Here is a 15,565-nt window from a genome sequence, read left to right as displayed (position 1 = left end):
ATTAAAATTTTCTCAGCCCTTCCTGGTAATCCTAATCGGCACGAAACATTACCGTATGACACTCGTTTGGAGAAGTCTGGATTTGATTCTGTCAATGACTAGAAGAATTTCAAAGGTCCTCTTCGTTCGAGGATGTAGTTAGGAGGTATAAGGTTTCCCCTGTGAGTTATTGCAGGTTTTGAGGTGTTGTTAATACCACTATGTAAGCTTTTCGTTATTCCCTCCATCTTTTAACCTTCTTTTCTCTCCTTTTGAATTCCATACCCTATTTTCTTCATCTTTTTGGTTTTAATCTTCTCCTGTTTACTCTGCCTCCTCTTTGCAACTGCTAGAATGTTCTGCTTGACACTTTCCTATTTATAGAATAGGAGAAAGGATATGGCACAATAAGTTCAGAGCAGGGGTAGCGAATCAATTCCACGAGTGGCAAACATAGGAAGATATACACGCAAGCGGCCATCCATAAATAGTCTATTATAAATAATGTTTTTTTTTTTTTTTTTTTAAAAATTTGAAAATATTTGTTTTACGATCTGCCACATCTGGCAGTGAAAACTGCAAGTGTAATTTATCTGCAGAACTTAAGTATTGATTTTTATTTCAAACTGAAAACTTAATTTTAGTCAGATTTTACCATCTGGAACTGGAAAATTTATTTTTGCATCAGCTTCATTTTGTCACAAAGGGCAGAAGAAGTTTGCCATCGCTGAAATAGAGAATTCACTCTTAAAGCTTCTCTTGGCGCATCTATACATTTAGGTGATTTATGTGGGATTAGCCAATTTTAATAATTATATACTGTATAATTATACATGTTAACAAACTTAGTTGCAGTAAAATAAATTTTCCTTTTGTTTTCCGAGTGGCTACATAGGTTTAGAGGAGTTGTGATGGAGACTACAGATATCTTTATTTTGCAATCACCCGGGAGAGAACCACTCTCAAATTGAAACGCGTATACCACGCTATACCCTCGCTTTTAACTACTAGATACTGCTAATTAGGAATAATCATTTCCTCAGTATTCAAAGATAAGTTAATATGAAAATATTACCAAGCCGATTGAAAATAGTCATGAAAATACAAGCCATGAAAGCCATTTCAAGTCATGAAAATACAAGCCGATTCAAAAAGCAGTTTATAAAATATTAATCAAGCATATGAGAGTAATTTCTCAAATAGAAAACGACAAACTTTTTAAAATCACCATTGGAAATTTAATTTCCAGCATGACTGCCATGGAGGAATGTGTTAAAAGAGCTTATTCACGGGAAAGGCAATTATAATCCAGCTTGGAAAGAAATTCAGTGACTAGAGTGCATTGTTATCATTACGTTAGTACAGGAATCATCTACTACAAAGTAAGATAAATTTATATTACGTAAGCAGTTCGGAAGTAAAGCTAGTATCTGTAAAGGGGAAGCGAGCCTGTAGTGCCCCATACCACCCTTGAAATCGTTCAGCATGTAAAAAGTCTTTCAGTGAAACCCGAAAAAAATCTAGCCAAAGGTGCGACCGTAAACAAAAGCTTACCGTACACTCCGGAAGATTAAAAGTTGAAGTTAGGGTAGGTGTGCAAATCGAACAACTGAAGAGATGAGCTTTGCTGCTGCGAACTTCAGAGTCTCAGAGGATAGCACAGCTTGTTTCCAGTGCAAAGGTTCTTTTCACTTGAAGGGGAATGTCAATCGCCACAACGTTCAGGTTTGGGGCACTCAAAATTCTTCGCGTAATCATCGAGCAGATGCACAACGAGAAGAAAGGAATTCTGTGCGCCTGTTTTTCATTATCTGGTCACACAATCTTGTTTTCAGCTTCAGGAATATTTCGCTGCTTTCTTCTTCTTACAGCAAGACGGTGCAGCTCCTCACTTTCTTATGGAGGTGATGAATACCTCAGCTGGTAATTGGACGAAGTACCGAAGGTGTAGCGTTGTTGCACCCTCCCCCCAACCTGGTCATAACACGAGGTATCTTATGGGAGACTATGTAAAGAACGCTGTATTGATGCCACTACTGCAAACGGACCTTCCAAACTCAGAATCACTAGTAGCATCACGTTTCATGGACATGTTAGCTAAGATCTGGGAAGAAATAAACTATCCAATCGATGTCTACGTATGACTGGAAGGATACATATAGAGGATCTACAGTCATTTTCTATCCATTGGATATGTCCCAATAACACTAAAAGGCAATTTTTACTTCTTTTTGAATTACTTTGTAATAAGACGATTCGATTCCCTCACAATCACATTATTCTTGTATTGGGCTCGTTCTGTAGGTGTTTATATATATATATATATATATATATATATATATAAAGTTAAAGTAGGTCACTTAACTTAGTAATAAGTTATCCTAAAGATTCCAGTTCACGATAACTCATGTGATGCCAATTTCTCTTTTGATTCTAGCCAAATTCTTAATGCAATTTTTGGCTCATTATAAATCTTCCGCTGAAGATAAAGAATGTTAAAAGATTATAAGTCATAATAGCAATTAAAAACTACCTTCTGTATAAGGTTATTAAACGAAACAGTTTGATAAATACCCCATTAAAATTTACTTTCCGTTTTAAATCAATGAAATTAAGTTCCAAATGAGAAAAGCTGAATTACATAAAACATCAACTAAAATAAATATATTGTGCCCTGGAATTAGTTCCAACGTCCTTTGTTTGTTTCCCTCGAATTTAAATTCTTGACCAAAATGTTGTCATAAGCCAGCTCATTCAGAAAAGTATATACAAAATTAAATTTAAATACAGCAAAGTACTTAACATAGAATAACACAACTGCATAATATTTGGGCGGAATAACGTTTAGATTAGCATCTCTTATCACATTGATAAATAACCTTCTGTACAAGGTTATTAAGCAAACAGTTTGCTAAATTTTGGTATTTAAGTTTGGAACACTGGTAATTAGTAACAGCTAGTCAAATAATTGAATTACCACTCTAATTTTTTTCCAAATCCCCATGTGCTTTCATAATAAGGAAGGCTATGGAAAAAAGTAAGTGGTTTTGAATGTCGTAGAGAAAGTAATCGCTGCCTCTCGGGAAGTAACTCCATAATTCCACATGCACTATGCACAATGAAGTCAGGTCTTGGACAACATTCTCCCGCCGTCTTTATTTTTTTGGATACCAGCACCGTTGCCGCTACACCCGCATTTATTCCTCCTTGGATGTCACTGTTCAGATTATCTCCGACCATAATACAGTCTTGAGGAGACACATCAAGTTGTTTGAAAGCAATTTCAAACAGTTGAGGATCTGGTTTCTCCTTTTGATGATCATCACTCACAATGACGGTATCAAAATAATCCATCCCGTTAATTCGGTATATTTTATCCCATTGAGCAGAAGAGGGCCCATTAGTAATCAGACCTAACTTATAATGTTTCTTTAGATGCAACAGCATATCTTCCACTTCGGGTAATAGCTTCAAGTTTTCTTTTCTATATTCCTTCCACAAGCAGTATGCATGCCCAGCATATTTTTTAAGTTTTGGTCCCAAAGTCTCAACCCATAACATTATCCTCCAGGTATCGACATCGGTACGGTTTCTGATTGGATCTTGGGGCCGGGCTCGAATAAATTCATAAAATTTCTCTGTGCATTCTTGAGCTTGAGACTTCTTTACACCAGACTCTTGAAGATAAATTCCCACCTTAAAAAGACAGAAATTAATAATTAAAATAAACATATATGTTTAATATATCAAAATGAAATTGCCAGATATTGAATTTAACTTATTTTAGAAATTGAATTTTCTTCAAATTTAATTAGGAGAATGATTGCAACTGTCCTATGTTTCAAAGTTATTTTCATCATAAGTTTTGTGGATAATAACAATCATTCAAGTGATCATACCTACGCAATGGTTACCTTCAAACAACATACTGTACCAGGCTAATTTTAATGTGATATACAAGCATAACTTCCTAATAAATTTACCGTTAACAGTTTATTAAAAATTAAAGGCGTTATTCCTGGGGCAAGTTAGTCGGCCATGCACAGGACATTCTAGAAACACCGACTAAAGGCAGAAGAGACGTATCCGACGGGATACGTCTGTTCTGTTAAGGTGGACATAGGCGACGGACATGTTCGCCAGTCACCTAACTGGAGAACATGTCAGTCACCTATGTCCACCTTAACAGTGTTATGTCCCAGGATACCCCTCGCACAGTCCGCAAACGTTTTCTGGAAGCGGGACTGATATCTCAAGTCCCATTGGGCTGCTTAACTCACCCTTATGCATCGTCGTGAACGTCTTTGGAGCACGAGTCGACTGAATGGCGTTCAGTTAGTGTTCAGTGATGAGAGGTTAAGAGACATAGCAGATTATACAAGGGAGACAATCGCAAATTCTCGCAATTATTTCGGGGTGCCATTCAGGTACATGAAAACTGTCAGCTCGGAAAGGATAGTATGATGGCTCACTATTACTTTGAAAATGGCAAACCAAGGTTATCCCGTTTATCGGCGAATATTTACGTCAGGGGCTCACATCTGGTGAGTATGGGCTTGGCACACCCAGGGTACTGAGCTGGTTATCATCATTCTTCTCTTTCTTGGTGATTCCTCTCTCTCTCTCTCTCTCTCTCTCTCAGGGTAACTCGGGAATTTGTTTTTTGGCTGGTGCAGCATAAGCCTCAGGCTTCCTTGCATCATATGGCTAATAATAATAATAATAATAATATGAGTAGTAACGTGATGTACCAACAAGCCAATTCCCATCCATATATCGCTGACATTACCAGACTGGCTCCGCAATACGTGCATTATACGTCCACAATGAAGTCAGGTCTTGGACAACATTCTCCCGCCGTTTGTCTGCACGGAAGTACAGTGGTATTGTCACCGTCCTCCTCACACCGTGCGGAAAAGGCCTGGATTCAGTGGAGTTGAAAAAAGGGGCCGGAGAAAGTCCATCCACATCTTCAGAGCCTTGCATCTCCCTAAAAATGTTAGAAGTAAATTTGGGAGGGTCATGGAAGTTGATACTGCAAATGAAAACGATGAAGAGTCCTCGAAGCCCAGTCGCAAACGAGAAGCCAAAACCGACTGCCAGAAGTACTCCATCAAATCGTTCAACACGTAGCAGACGTAAGCAACAGGATTTTAAGAAACGCCGAAGCATCCACGCACAGTTTAAACGTACATTCCTGAATAAACTGAAAAAAAAATTCCTGAATGGTTCCTTAAACCGAACAGGCCGAACCGAAATGGTTCAGTCTGTTCGGTTTAAGAACGATGTAAAGATTGTAGCAGCTCGAGATCACGCTCTTCTTCAAACAGCAGTTCCAGCAGCAGGATGTAAGTCAAATGTAACAGTTGCCGTGGCGCTCTCAAGAACAAAGTGATTCCAGCTCTATCAAGTCAAATAGTTTTAAATATCATCCGATGCCACAGCACTTGCCGAAACTAGATTTGGTAACGGAACGTCTCAAATCTCCGAGGCTCCCATTCGTGTAGATTCGTCGCCTTCGGCATTCATACGGTCAATACGGGATCCTCGGTTAAGTGATAAATGTTTGCCTAAAGAAATTTCACTTAACTTCTGCTATGCGTACTCGTCACGCACACTTTTTTTTTTTTTTTTTTTTTTTTTTTGTACTGTGGTACCATTCACAAAAACTAATTTTTTAAATTTCTTTTTGATGAAGACCATTTGCGCATTTATCTTTTCATTTACTTTCAAACCAGTGCAGTCGAAGCATTCTTCAAGCTTTCTTATTGTATTGTTTGCCTCCTCGTTTCATCCAAACGCAATTTCCTGCTCTTTAGAGATAACAAAGAAAAAAAAAAATTAAATCACCTTCATAGGCAACGAATTTTTTTTAAAGTTTTCGGCTAAAAATGGAGCAAATGCCACTGCAAAGAGGGTGATAGACAAGACACCCTTCTGGCACTCATCTGGTTACACAATAAATTTGTTTTATTTTCATTAATTGTATTAAACTATTATGGGGGATGTTAGTTAGAACGCTTAAGATGCTTCTGGCGAAAAAAGTCCTCCAAAATTACTGTCAGTGTTGGGAAAGGGATGTTATCAAAGGATGCTACATAAAAATAAATGTCCAACTGCTGCTTATTATTTGATCTTTGCTGTATCCGTAGCAGTGTAACCATTAAATTTGTTACAGTTATTCTTAACAATTTTCTTAGTGGATGGGATCCTTTGTTTGTTGTACGGTTTTAGGTGCATCAACGACTAAGAACATATTGTTTCGTCGATCTTTGTGGAACAAGTGTTCTGGTCTTTCTCCAAAACAGTGCTGATTGGTGGCGTTTAAGATTGCTTTTTTCCAATAGCAAGGATTGAAACCGTCACTGGATTTAGGGTTGTTGATTTCTGGAATTTGTTTCTTATAGTATCTCGTCCATGATTATCCAGTCGGTCTCAGGCGAGGATAGCCAGGGAACCCCACCCCCCTTAAAAAATAGGAAACTCCGGTTTTTAATCCAGAAAAACCGACCATAGAACAGAACACATGCAATACATACGGTTAGTGAGGTAATTCTGGGGTGACCCTAATATGGTGGTTGTTTTTAACCTTTTCTACTCTTATCTACAAGAACAGGCCATGAGTTCTTATGAGGCAAGCTTTTTGAATTCGGACAAAAAAAAAAAAAAAATTATATATATATATATCAATCTTTGCTTTTATAGCGGGAAAGAAAGAATGACGTCACATACTGTGATTCCTCAATATGACTTTAGGAATAGATTGTCATCCTCGGTTACATCTCTCACCCTAGGAAATGAATCTAATTCTAGAAAACTATTTCCAGATTTAGATTTTAGAAAGTATGTTTACACGACAGGACTTTTCAAACAAAAGAAGGGCGCCTCCGTAGCCAGGTGGGAAGGAGCAGCAGTGCGTAGCACACGCTTCTTGATTAGATCGGGGTTCGAGCCCGTCACCACCAAATACGGAGGATGCGGGAAGGTCAAGGGAATGACCACCGCATATTCCCGGAGCAATATGGCCTTAGTTGCTAATGCTCCTAAAAACCAAATAACAAACAAACAAATAAAAGAAAAACCATTCAAGCAGTAAGAGCGACGCCAGTGATTCAGATTTCCCCTTTAATTATTATGTAATACACAATTATCATCTACATCGATACGACTACTCGAACTTCTCGTTGAACCACTAGACAAAAAACGTATCGATGGCACCTGGACTTGGCCTATACTTCGCCTGTTGGCAGAAACTACACGTTTGTCCTCGACTTTTTTGACTTACCAAGTAAAAATTGTACTGATTATATGCTGCCGTTTGTGTTCTTTCAAACATCAATTTCTGATTGCCTTATTAACATTCTGGATTTTTTGAACTTTTTACTAATCAGTGGCCGACTTAACCAAAAGAAGAGCTGTTATTTGGTTTTTAGGAACATTTTGCTCCGGTGCGGTGGTCATTCCCTGACCTTTCCGCATGTTCCGTATTTGGTGGTGACGGGCTCGAACCCCGGTCTAATCAAGAAGCGTATGCTACGCACTGCTGCTCCTTCCCACCTGGTTACGGAAGCGCCTCCAAAAGAAGAGCTCTTTAAGGTAGGGGCTCATGGACTGTGACCTACCATCTTCTTTATTACTTATTAAGAGACTTACCAGCATAAGACTCAAGGGTCTTCCGCAAATTGGATCCTTTTACCGATTTATTTTTCTTTCTATTCTTTTTTCTTATCTCACTGGCCTCCACATTCTTGTGAGGGGCAGGACCTTTTAATAGTAACATTGACTTGTAATGTAGTAGGATTACTGGCACCCATAGGATTTGAATACTACAAATGGGTACATACTACATATGGATTCCGTGAGTGTCGAACCACTGACGATATTCTGGCTTGTTACCCATCTATGGAAAAATAAATGGTGAAACTCAAGCAGTTGCTCTTGACAGTTCAAAGGCTTTTGTTAAGGTTTGACATAAAGGACTTCTAAACAGGCTTCCATCTTATGGTTTTGCAACTGTTTTGTGTAATTGGGTATTGATTTTTTTCCCTGACTGCTCACTGCGATTGACGGTGGATGGCTCTCTGTCTTCTAACTTCTCCACTAATGCAGGTGTTCCCAAGGTTGTTCTCTCCTACTCTTGTATATCAATGACCTTCCATGAACAGATACTACCCGTAGTTTTGCTGCTGATATCACATTGCATTCTGCCTTCCAATTTGAGAAACGGTGCTTTACACAAACAGCTTCAGCTTCTCGAATATTCACTACAATTGCTTGCGTGCTGCTCTCCAGCTAATTCTCTAATGGGGCAAAGATAACCGAATTGATTTCAATCCCTCTAAAACTGAGTCCTGCCTTATATCTCGCAAAAAGGAATCTCCTATGCTTATCTTCGATGTCAGGGTAAACCTAGAAATCAGGGATTACCCTGATTTCTAGGTTTATCCCGACTTCTAATCTGCCTTGGCAGGCATATTACAAATATTGTTTCCTCTGCATCTAAAAACTGATGTTTCTCTTTCGCTCTTGGCGTTAACTTTTCATCCAAATTTCACTTTGTAAAAATCGCAAATCCACCCTACCATGGAATATTGTTCCCACACCTGGGGTGGTACCTCCAAAACCTGTCTCAGGCTTCTAGATTCAATTCAAAATAGGCAATTAGGTTAATTAATGACTCGTCTCTGAGTCCCTCCACTATCTATAAGACAAAGAGTGGAGAGACTGTTAGAGATGACTCATTGTTTCCGCTGCGTGCGTTTTCTATAGCTTTTTCTGCGTTTTCAATGTCCATAGCTGCTTCTATGGACATTGTTCTTCTGAATTGGCTTCTATAATTCCTGCTCTGTCTGTTCCAAAGACGTCCGAACACGTGCCGCAACCAATCGCTCAACGTTCTTTTACTGTCCAACTTCGAACTCGGAGAACCAACTTTTCTTTTTCCTCATTTATTCATTCAATTTCCGATTTCTAGAACAACCTTCATTCATATGAATTTCCTGAAAATACATTTCTATCTACAGAAATTCAAGTCTAATGTCAATACGTATCTTCCTTCATCTTTTCAACATTCAGCCCATGCGCGATACTATTATAGGTTCTAATACCTCTCGTGTTTGTGATTTAAAAAAAAAAAAAAAACATAGCAATATATTCATTCAGTTCTGGTCTTTTTACAGAGTTACGGAAACTTGTAAAGTTGAACTAACTTTACGAGCCGCCCACATAAGACATGTCTATTTGGGTACTAAACCAATAATTTGGTTTAATAGTCCTCTCTCAGTAGCCTGGAGATCTCTTTGCATTCCTTACAAATATTAGCTCGTTTCATATTGAGACAACAGCACCTGTGTACTTTACCACTTATTTTAGTGCTCTGAAGTCATATTTGGATTTATCGTGTTAAATTATACTTTGCTGTAAAATTTCATGTAAGGAATTGCTCTTAAATATATAAATATAGTTATGACATGGTGATTGGAGGCATGACATGGAAAGTAGATTAAATTACACTTCTCCTTAAAAACGAAAAAATACAGTTTTGCTAATGTTTCAAAAGAAAGTAATAAGAAGAAACGTTATGCATGAAAACTTGCTTGGCAATAGAATCCTGAACTGTTTTTTAGGAAATAAATTGACTTCTGTAAAAGTATACTGAATGTATATTTAGTATTTGGGATGTAAGTCAATAAACAAATGGTCTTTTTCTTTTTTTAATGTGAGTTTAAGTGTTATTGATTATTGTAGTTTAAAAATTGTAGTTTATATTGTTAGTAAATAAATACTAAAATTTATCAGTATTTTATACTAATAAAATTTTATACTAAAATAACCTCAAAGATTTCTTGGATGAGGATATTTTTGGATTTTCACATTGCTAGTAACGACAAAAGCAAGCAGTGTCGCAGGCTCAGTCGACCCTATTAATTGCATTTTTTTTTTTTAATTTAATGGTTAATAGATGGATTGAAACCAATCGGAAACTAAATAACAGCTTTACGAAATTCTTTCACGAAGTTTTTTTTTTTTTTTTGCTCTTTCAATTAAAAGAAAGAGAATTACGATATAATCTTTAAAAACAGCCAAAAAATAAATACACCGATGAGGTTAGCTTCCGTTAGTAAAGCGTGGTGCATAAAAGCTACTGCCAGAAACACTATTATTATTATTTATTTTTTTAGCATTGTTATTTATTTTATTATTATTATTTTTTTTTCTGGTGGGATCTTCCTCTACAGTTTGTATTCCTACAAATTCTGATTTTGGGAGGAAGGAGATTACAGGATACAATACGTGTGATTTAATTAAGTTTTACGTTTCTAGTTATTTAATTACTTATAAAATAATTTAGACTAGTACATAAAACTTTTATTTCTTATCGAGTAATTTTAATATGTACTCACCTTTTCACAAGCACGTTTGTCAGCTCCCTTAGTATCTATAAGGGTGTTATCTAAATCAAACAGAATCGCGGAAATGTTAGGTAATTTCTCTCGTCCCATGTTTCAAACTTCACCACTCTCGCGCTTCGCGTACATCTGATTGAATGCGCCGCCAAGCGGTATTTATATAACAATTATGCGGGACTATACTTGATGTATATGCATTCAAAATGTTGTATTTCATAATTTTGAAGACAATTTAAATTAGTTACTTGATTTTTTTTGAAATTTTGTTATCATTAATTTTTGACAAAAGTATTATCTCATATCACACATTTTTTTGCTTTCTTCGTGACTTGCGCCATGGTGTGGCGGGAGTAATAAATGTGAATGTGTGGCAGTTTCTGGTTAGGTAATTATGTTCGTTTGCAATGCGATGAAATGAATCAAAAATGAATTAAGTGAAAATCTGCATAATCTTGCAGCGTATACGTGAAAGCATACTAATCAGGTATGTAAAGAATTTTCGCCCTTTTATGGTTAAAATAAAGACACTAGTGTTGGAGCGAAGTATGAATACATACCTTGCTACTGTAGATCGTAGCCATAAGCTGATTTACCGATGGTATGCACCTACAAATTTTGTTTGTGGGGGCGGCGGCGGCTTTATTATTGAAGATACAAGTTTCACATTGATAGCTTGTACATAAAATAAAACAAAAGGCCGTTGGGAGCAGACTTTATTCTTTCGTGGGTGCACCTATGACTGTCACGCATGTATATCGCCTGAAATGAAAAACAGTTAGATGAATTTGTAATCTCGGCCGTACAGAATACAAACGGAAATTTATTCAGGTTGATTTAGCGGTTCCAACTTCTTAAACATCTTGGCGGCAGCAGCCGCAATTATTATTTTGTTTGCCGTTGAAAGGCAGGATCACGAAGAATTTAAAAATAAATTTTTCTTGCAACTGTTTCATATGACATCTTTCATATATAAAGAAGCTCAGTCGTAAAAAAAAAAAAAAATACCTTTTGTATTGCTTTTGCAGTTTATATCTCGTTAATATGATCACACCGAAGTGCATTATATATTATAAATAGTAATTATGATAATTTATGAAAAAAACACCACGTATTAGTAAGGGCAAATGATGCAAGGAAGTTGACTTCACCAAAAAAAAAAAAAAAAAAAATTATACTATTCCCATTCTGAGAGTAATTAGCATTAGCATTAGTAGAGGCATATGATGCAAGAAAGCAAGCTTATTCAGCATCAGCCAAAAAAAAAAAAAAAAAAACCCTCTCCCATTTCACCCCTCCGTTCGTTCGAAATACCTGTCCAGTTGAGCTTTAAATTTGTTTAGGCTATCAACTTCAACAACAAGTGATGGAAGTCGGTTCCACCAACCAACCACCCGCTGGCCAAAGGCAAATTTCCGCACATCTATCCGACATCCGTCCTTCCTCAATTTGAATTTATGCCCTCTGAGGTGATTATTCTGAGAAAGATGAAGAATCCCATTGGCATTGAGCATGCTCAAACCATTCAAAGCCTTATACACCTCTATCAGATCACCTCGCCGGTGCCTAGTCTCCAGACTGTAATTTGCAAAACTTAAGCCTTTCTTCGTAAGAGCAACCCTTTGTTCCATTTACTAATCTTGTTGCCCTTCTCTGTACCCGTTCCAGCAGCTCTACATCCTTCTTGAAATGAGGCCTCCAGACCTGTATACAGTACTCAAGATGTGGCCTAACCATTGCCTTATACAAGGGAATAATCACCTCCTTATCCCTGCTAGAAAAATTCCTGTATATCATTGACAAGACACCATGAGCTACTCTTGCAGCTCGTCTGCACTGCTCAGAGAACTTCATATCTGCCTGCACAATTACCCCCAGGTCCTTTTCATTCTCCACCACTGTCAGTGTAGTACCGCAGAGTTCATACATTGCTCTGGGGTTACTGTTACCCATATGTAGTACTTTACATTTGTCAATGTTAAACTTCATTTGCCACCTCTCAGCCCATCTGTTCAACCTTTCCAGATCCTGTTGCAGCAGCATAGCGTCAGTAGTGTCCTTAACGACCCTGCCAACCTTTGTATCATCTGCAAACTTAGACATTAAACTTGATATCCCATCATCAGTATCATTCATAAACACCGAAAACAACAATGGACCCAACACTGAACCTTGAGGAACTCCACTAATAACATTAGTCCACGTTGAGCAGTGTCCATTGATTACCACTCTCTGTCTTCTGCCACTCAACCATCCCCTTATCCATAGCAGCAATTTGCCTCCAATGCCACACTGCTCCAATTTGTGCAGCAGTCTTCCATGTGCAACAGTATCAAAAGCCTTTCTAAGATCCAAATATATAATATCAAAGTTATTCCCTGCATCCAGTTCTTTTGTGACTACATCATAGTATCCAATCAAATTGGTCAGGCAAGACCTGCCCTTAACAAAACCATGCTGCGTCTGAGCTATAACTGAATTCTTGTCTAGATGATCCTGCAATGCTTCTTTAACCAGTGCCTCCATTAATTTCCCTGGAACAGAAGTTAAACTAACAGGTCTATAATTACTTGTGTCAGCCTTTGATCCTCCTTTGTGAATTGGGGTTACATTTGCACATCTCCAGTCTATGGGTACCTCCCCTGAGTCCAAAGAAGCTCTCATAATTATGGCTAGGGGTTTGCATACTTCCTTTGCTGCCTCCTTTAATATAACTGGATAGATCCCATCCACCCCAGGTGCCTTTTTTATGTTCATCCTCAACAATCTCTCCTCCACTTTCCTCTCAGTTATTACAAAATCATCCAGCTCACTTCCAATGTTTACTTTACCTACATCATTCTCCTTCCTGAATAACTCCTCATGTGTGAATGTAGATGCAAAATACTCGTTTAGATTGTTAGCCACCTGAGCAGGATCCTCAACTGTTGAACCATCAATATCCAGTGGACCAATCTGATTCATCCCTTTCCTTCTCGAGTTCAAGTATGTAAAGAACTCCTTTCTGTTTTTCTTTGCATCCTTTGCCAAGGATTTTTCGTAGTCTGCCTTTGCCTGCCTAATCTCCTTTGTGACTTGGTTACAGACCAACTTATATCTATCATAGGCTTCCATGTCACCCATTAATTTGTATGTATCCCATGCATTTTTCTTCTCTGCCACATGTCTCATTAGTCCATCTGACAACCATTTAGGCCTAAACCTTGAACAATATTTCTTAGTTGGTATGTAAAGCCTGGTAGCCACCAAGATTAGTTCCTTGAATGCTTCCCATTTTGAGTTTGCTGTTGGTAACATCATCAGTTGGTCCCACTGTATAGAATTTAAATACTGTCTCAGACCATCATAGTCGCCTTTACGAAAACAAAAACCCTTCCCTTTACCTCTGATGGTAGTTACCTCCTTGAGTAAATCCCACTTCAACACACTGTGATCACTGCCACCTAGTGGTTCATTTATCTGCAGGTTCTTAATGCATGAAGAATCACTACTGATAATCAGATCAAGAGTATTGCTCCCTCTTGTTGCCTCACGAACATGCTGATGTAGAAAACAATCATCCAATAAATCCACAAAAGCCTTGCTAGTGTGCGAGTGACCAACCCACAAATTCCAGTCAATATCTGGGAAATTAAAATCCCCCATTATAAGACTCTCTGATTTACTGGCCCACTCTATTTCCCTGTACAATATATTATTATACTCATCAGAGTCATTAGGCCTATAGCACACTCCTACTCTCAATTTTGATTTCCCTATGCTTATGTCACACCAAACTGACTCGACACTGCCCTGTCCATCGATGTCAACTGGCTTCACTTCCTTTGACTTTATGTGTTTCTTAATTAATAGCATAACCCCTCCTCCCCTCCTGTCCTGTCTATCCTTTCTATATACATTGTATTCCCCAAATTCCAGTTCCGCATTACTTATATCTGTGTGACACCACGTCTCTGATATCCCAACAATATCTGCCTTTGATGTTTTGAGCAATACCTCAAATTCATCAAATTTATTTACCAAACTCCTAGCATTGGTGTACACGCAGGTATACATGCACCTGTTTCTATTCTTAGCTACCCTAACACAACCCATGTGTTTACTTGTACCGCAATGACTACCAGCAGTCTCTGAAATATCCTGCATCTTGTTTTTCAGACTTCTGCTCATTTGAATAGAAGCAGTGCAAGAATCACTTCCACCTCTGCCAGTGGCTACTGTTAATCTATTAGTCCTTGTAACTGCCCCAGAATTCTGTAGAATTCTGGGGCAGTTACTCTACAGACATAGAATACTCTACAGAATTCTACAGACTTACTTTAGCAATTTTGGAAGCAGCTTATACTAGTGTTTGATATGCTTATTCCCTATTGTGAACCCACAGGAATTTTTCAAGCAGGGACAAGGTGATTATAAATAAATCTTTATTGTGAAGTACAGAGTAACAGCACAAAATAACATCATGGCGACGAATGCGAGGAGTTCACATGTAGTAGATTGAAAAAAAACAGAATAATACATGGCATACAAATACAACACAGGTTACAAAAAAAAAGTGTACAAATACAAAAAGGCTACAAAATACAGCGTACAAATGTAAAAGAAATACAAATACAGAAAAAAAAAAAATACAACTTGGCAATGATTCAGCAGGGCTCCAGTGATAACAGATTTGAACATGGGGATAGGAGCATCACGATCCTCTTTTAGAAGGTCAGGGTTCATGGGCTTTGATAAAGTTGTATCTGTCCGTCTTGTTACTTATTAGCCTGTCAGAGTTGGCGTCCAAACAGTTCAAGGTGGCAAGCGTCTGCTTGTGGAGAAACCTGTCGGTGAGTGCAAGCCTGTTGTGGTGAGCCACAAGTGCAGGTGACGATCTTAGGCGAGGCTGTGGGATACTCCAAGAGCAAGTGTTCCAAATATTTGGAGATGATATTTGGCCTGTGATGAGTTTGGCTGTGAAGACCAGCCTCTTTTCCACTATCAGGAACTTCACCCTCAGGATTTCGAGTGCTTGTGCCATCATGGTGGTTGTGGTATCAGGAGGCAGACGAAGCTTGTTGGCCCATTTCAATAACTAGTATTCAGCGGTGTACACCCGCTTAAGGTTTGTAGGTGCGGCTGAGGCCCATATTTCTGCACCATAGAGAATAGTGGGGTGGATCATGGAGGTGATGAAC

General features: G+C 38.2%; 2 protein-coding genes across 2 annotated transcripts in view; one reads left to right on the top strand and one right to left on the bottom strand.

Moving 5' to 3' along the window:
• Positions 1-2,343: 2,343 nt before the first annotated feature.
• Positions 2,344-10,497, bottom strand: LOC150088418 (N-acylneuraminate-9-phosphatase). Its single transcript, XM_090370767.1, has 2 exons — positions 10,383-10,497; positions 2,344-3,675 (listed from the first exon to the last, which is right to left on the bottom strand). Exons 1-2 carry the CDS (start codon positions 10,479-10,481, stop codon positions 2,953-2,955), a joined length of 822 nt encoding a protein of 273 aa, XP_090226893.1. The 5' UTR covers positions 10,482-10,497; the 3' UTR covers positions 2,344-2,952.
• Positions 10,498-10,740: 243 nt separating this feature from the next.
• Positions 10,741-15,565, top strand: part of spn-A (RAD51 recombinase homolog spn-A) — a 163,453-nt gene continuing 158,628 nt past the window's right edge. Inside the window, exon 1 of the mRNA XM_090370766.1 lies at positions 10,741-10,872. The gene's annotated coding sequence lies outside the window, so the exon portion shown is untranslated. The remainder of the gene's footprint in view (positions 10,873-15,565) is intronic.

The sequence above is a fragment of the Mastigoproctus giganteus genome, chromosome 3, assembly GCF_048544385.1.
Source record: "Mastigoproctus giganteus isolate SK-2022 chromosome 3, ASM4854438v1, whole genome shotgun sequence".
Taxonomy (NCBI): domain Eukaryota; kingdom Metazoa; phylum Arthropoda; class Arachnida; order Uropygi; family Thelyphonidae; genus Mastigoproctus; species Mastigoproctus giganteus.
This window is presented reverse-complemented; position numbering and strand designations above follow the sequence as displayed.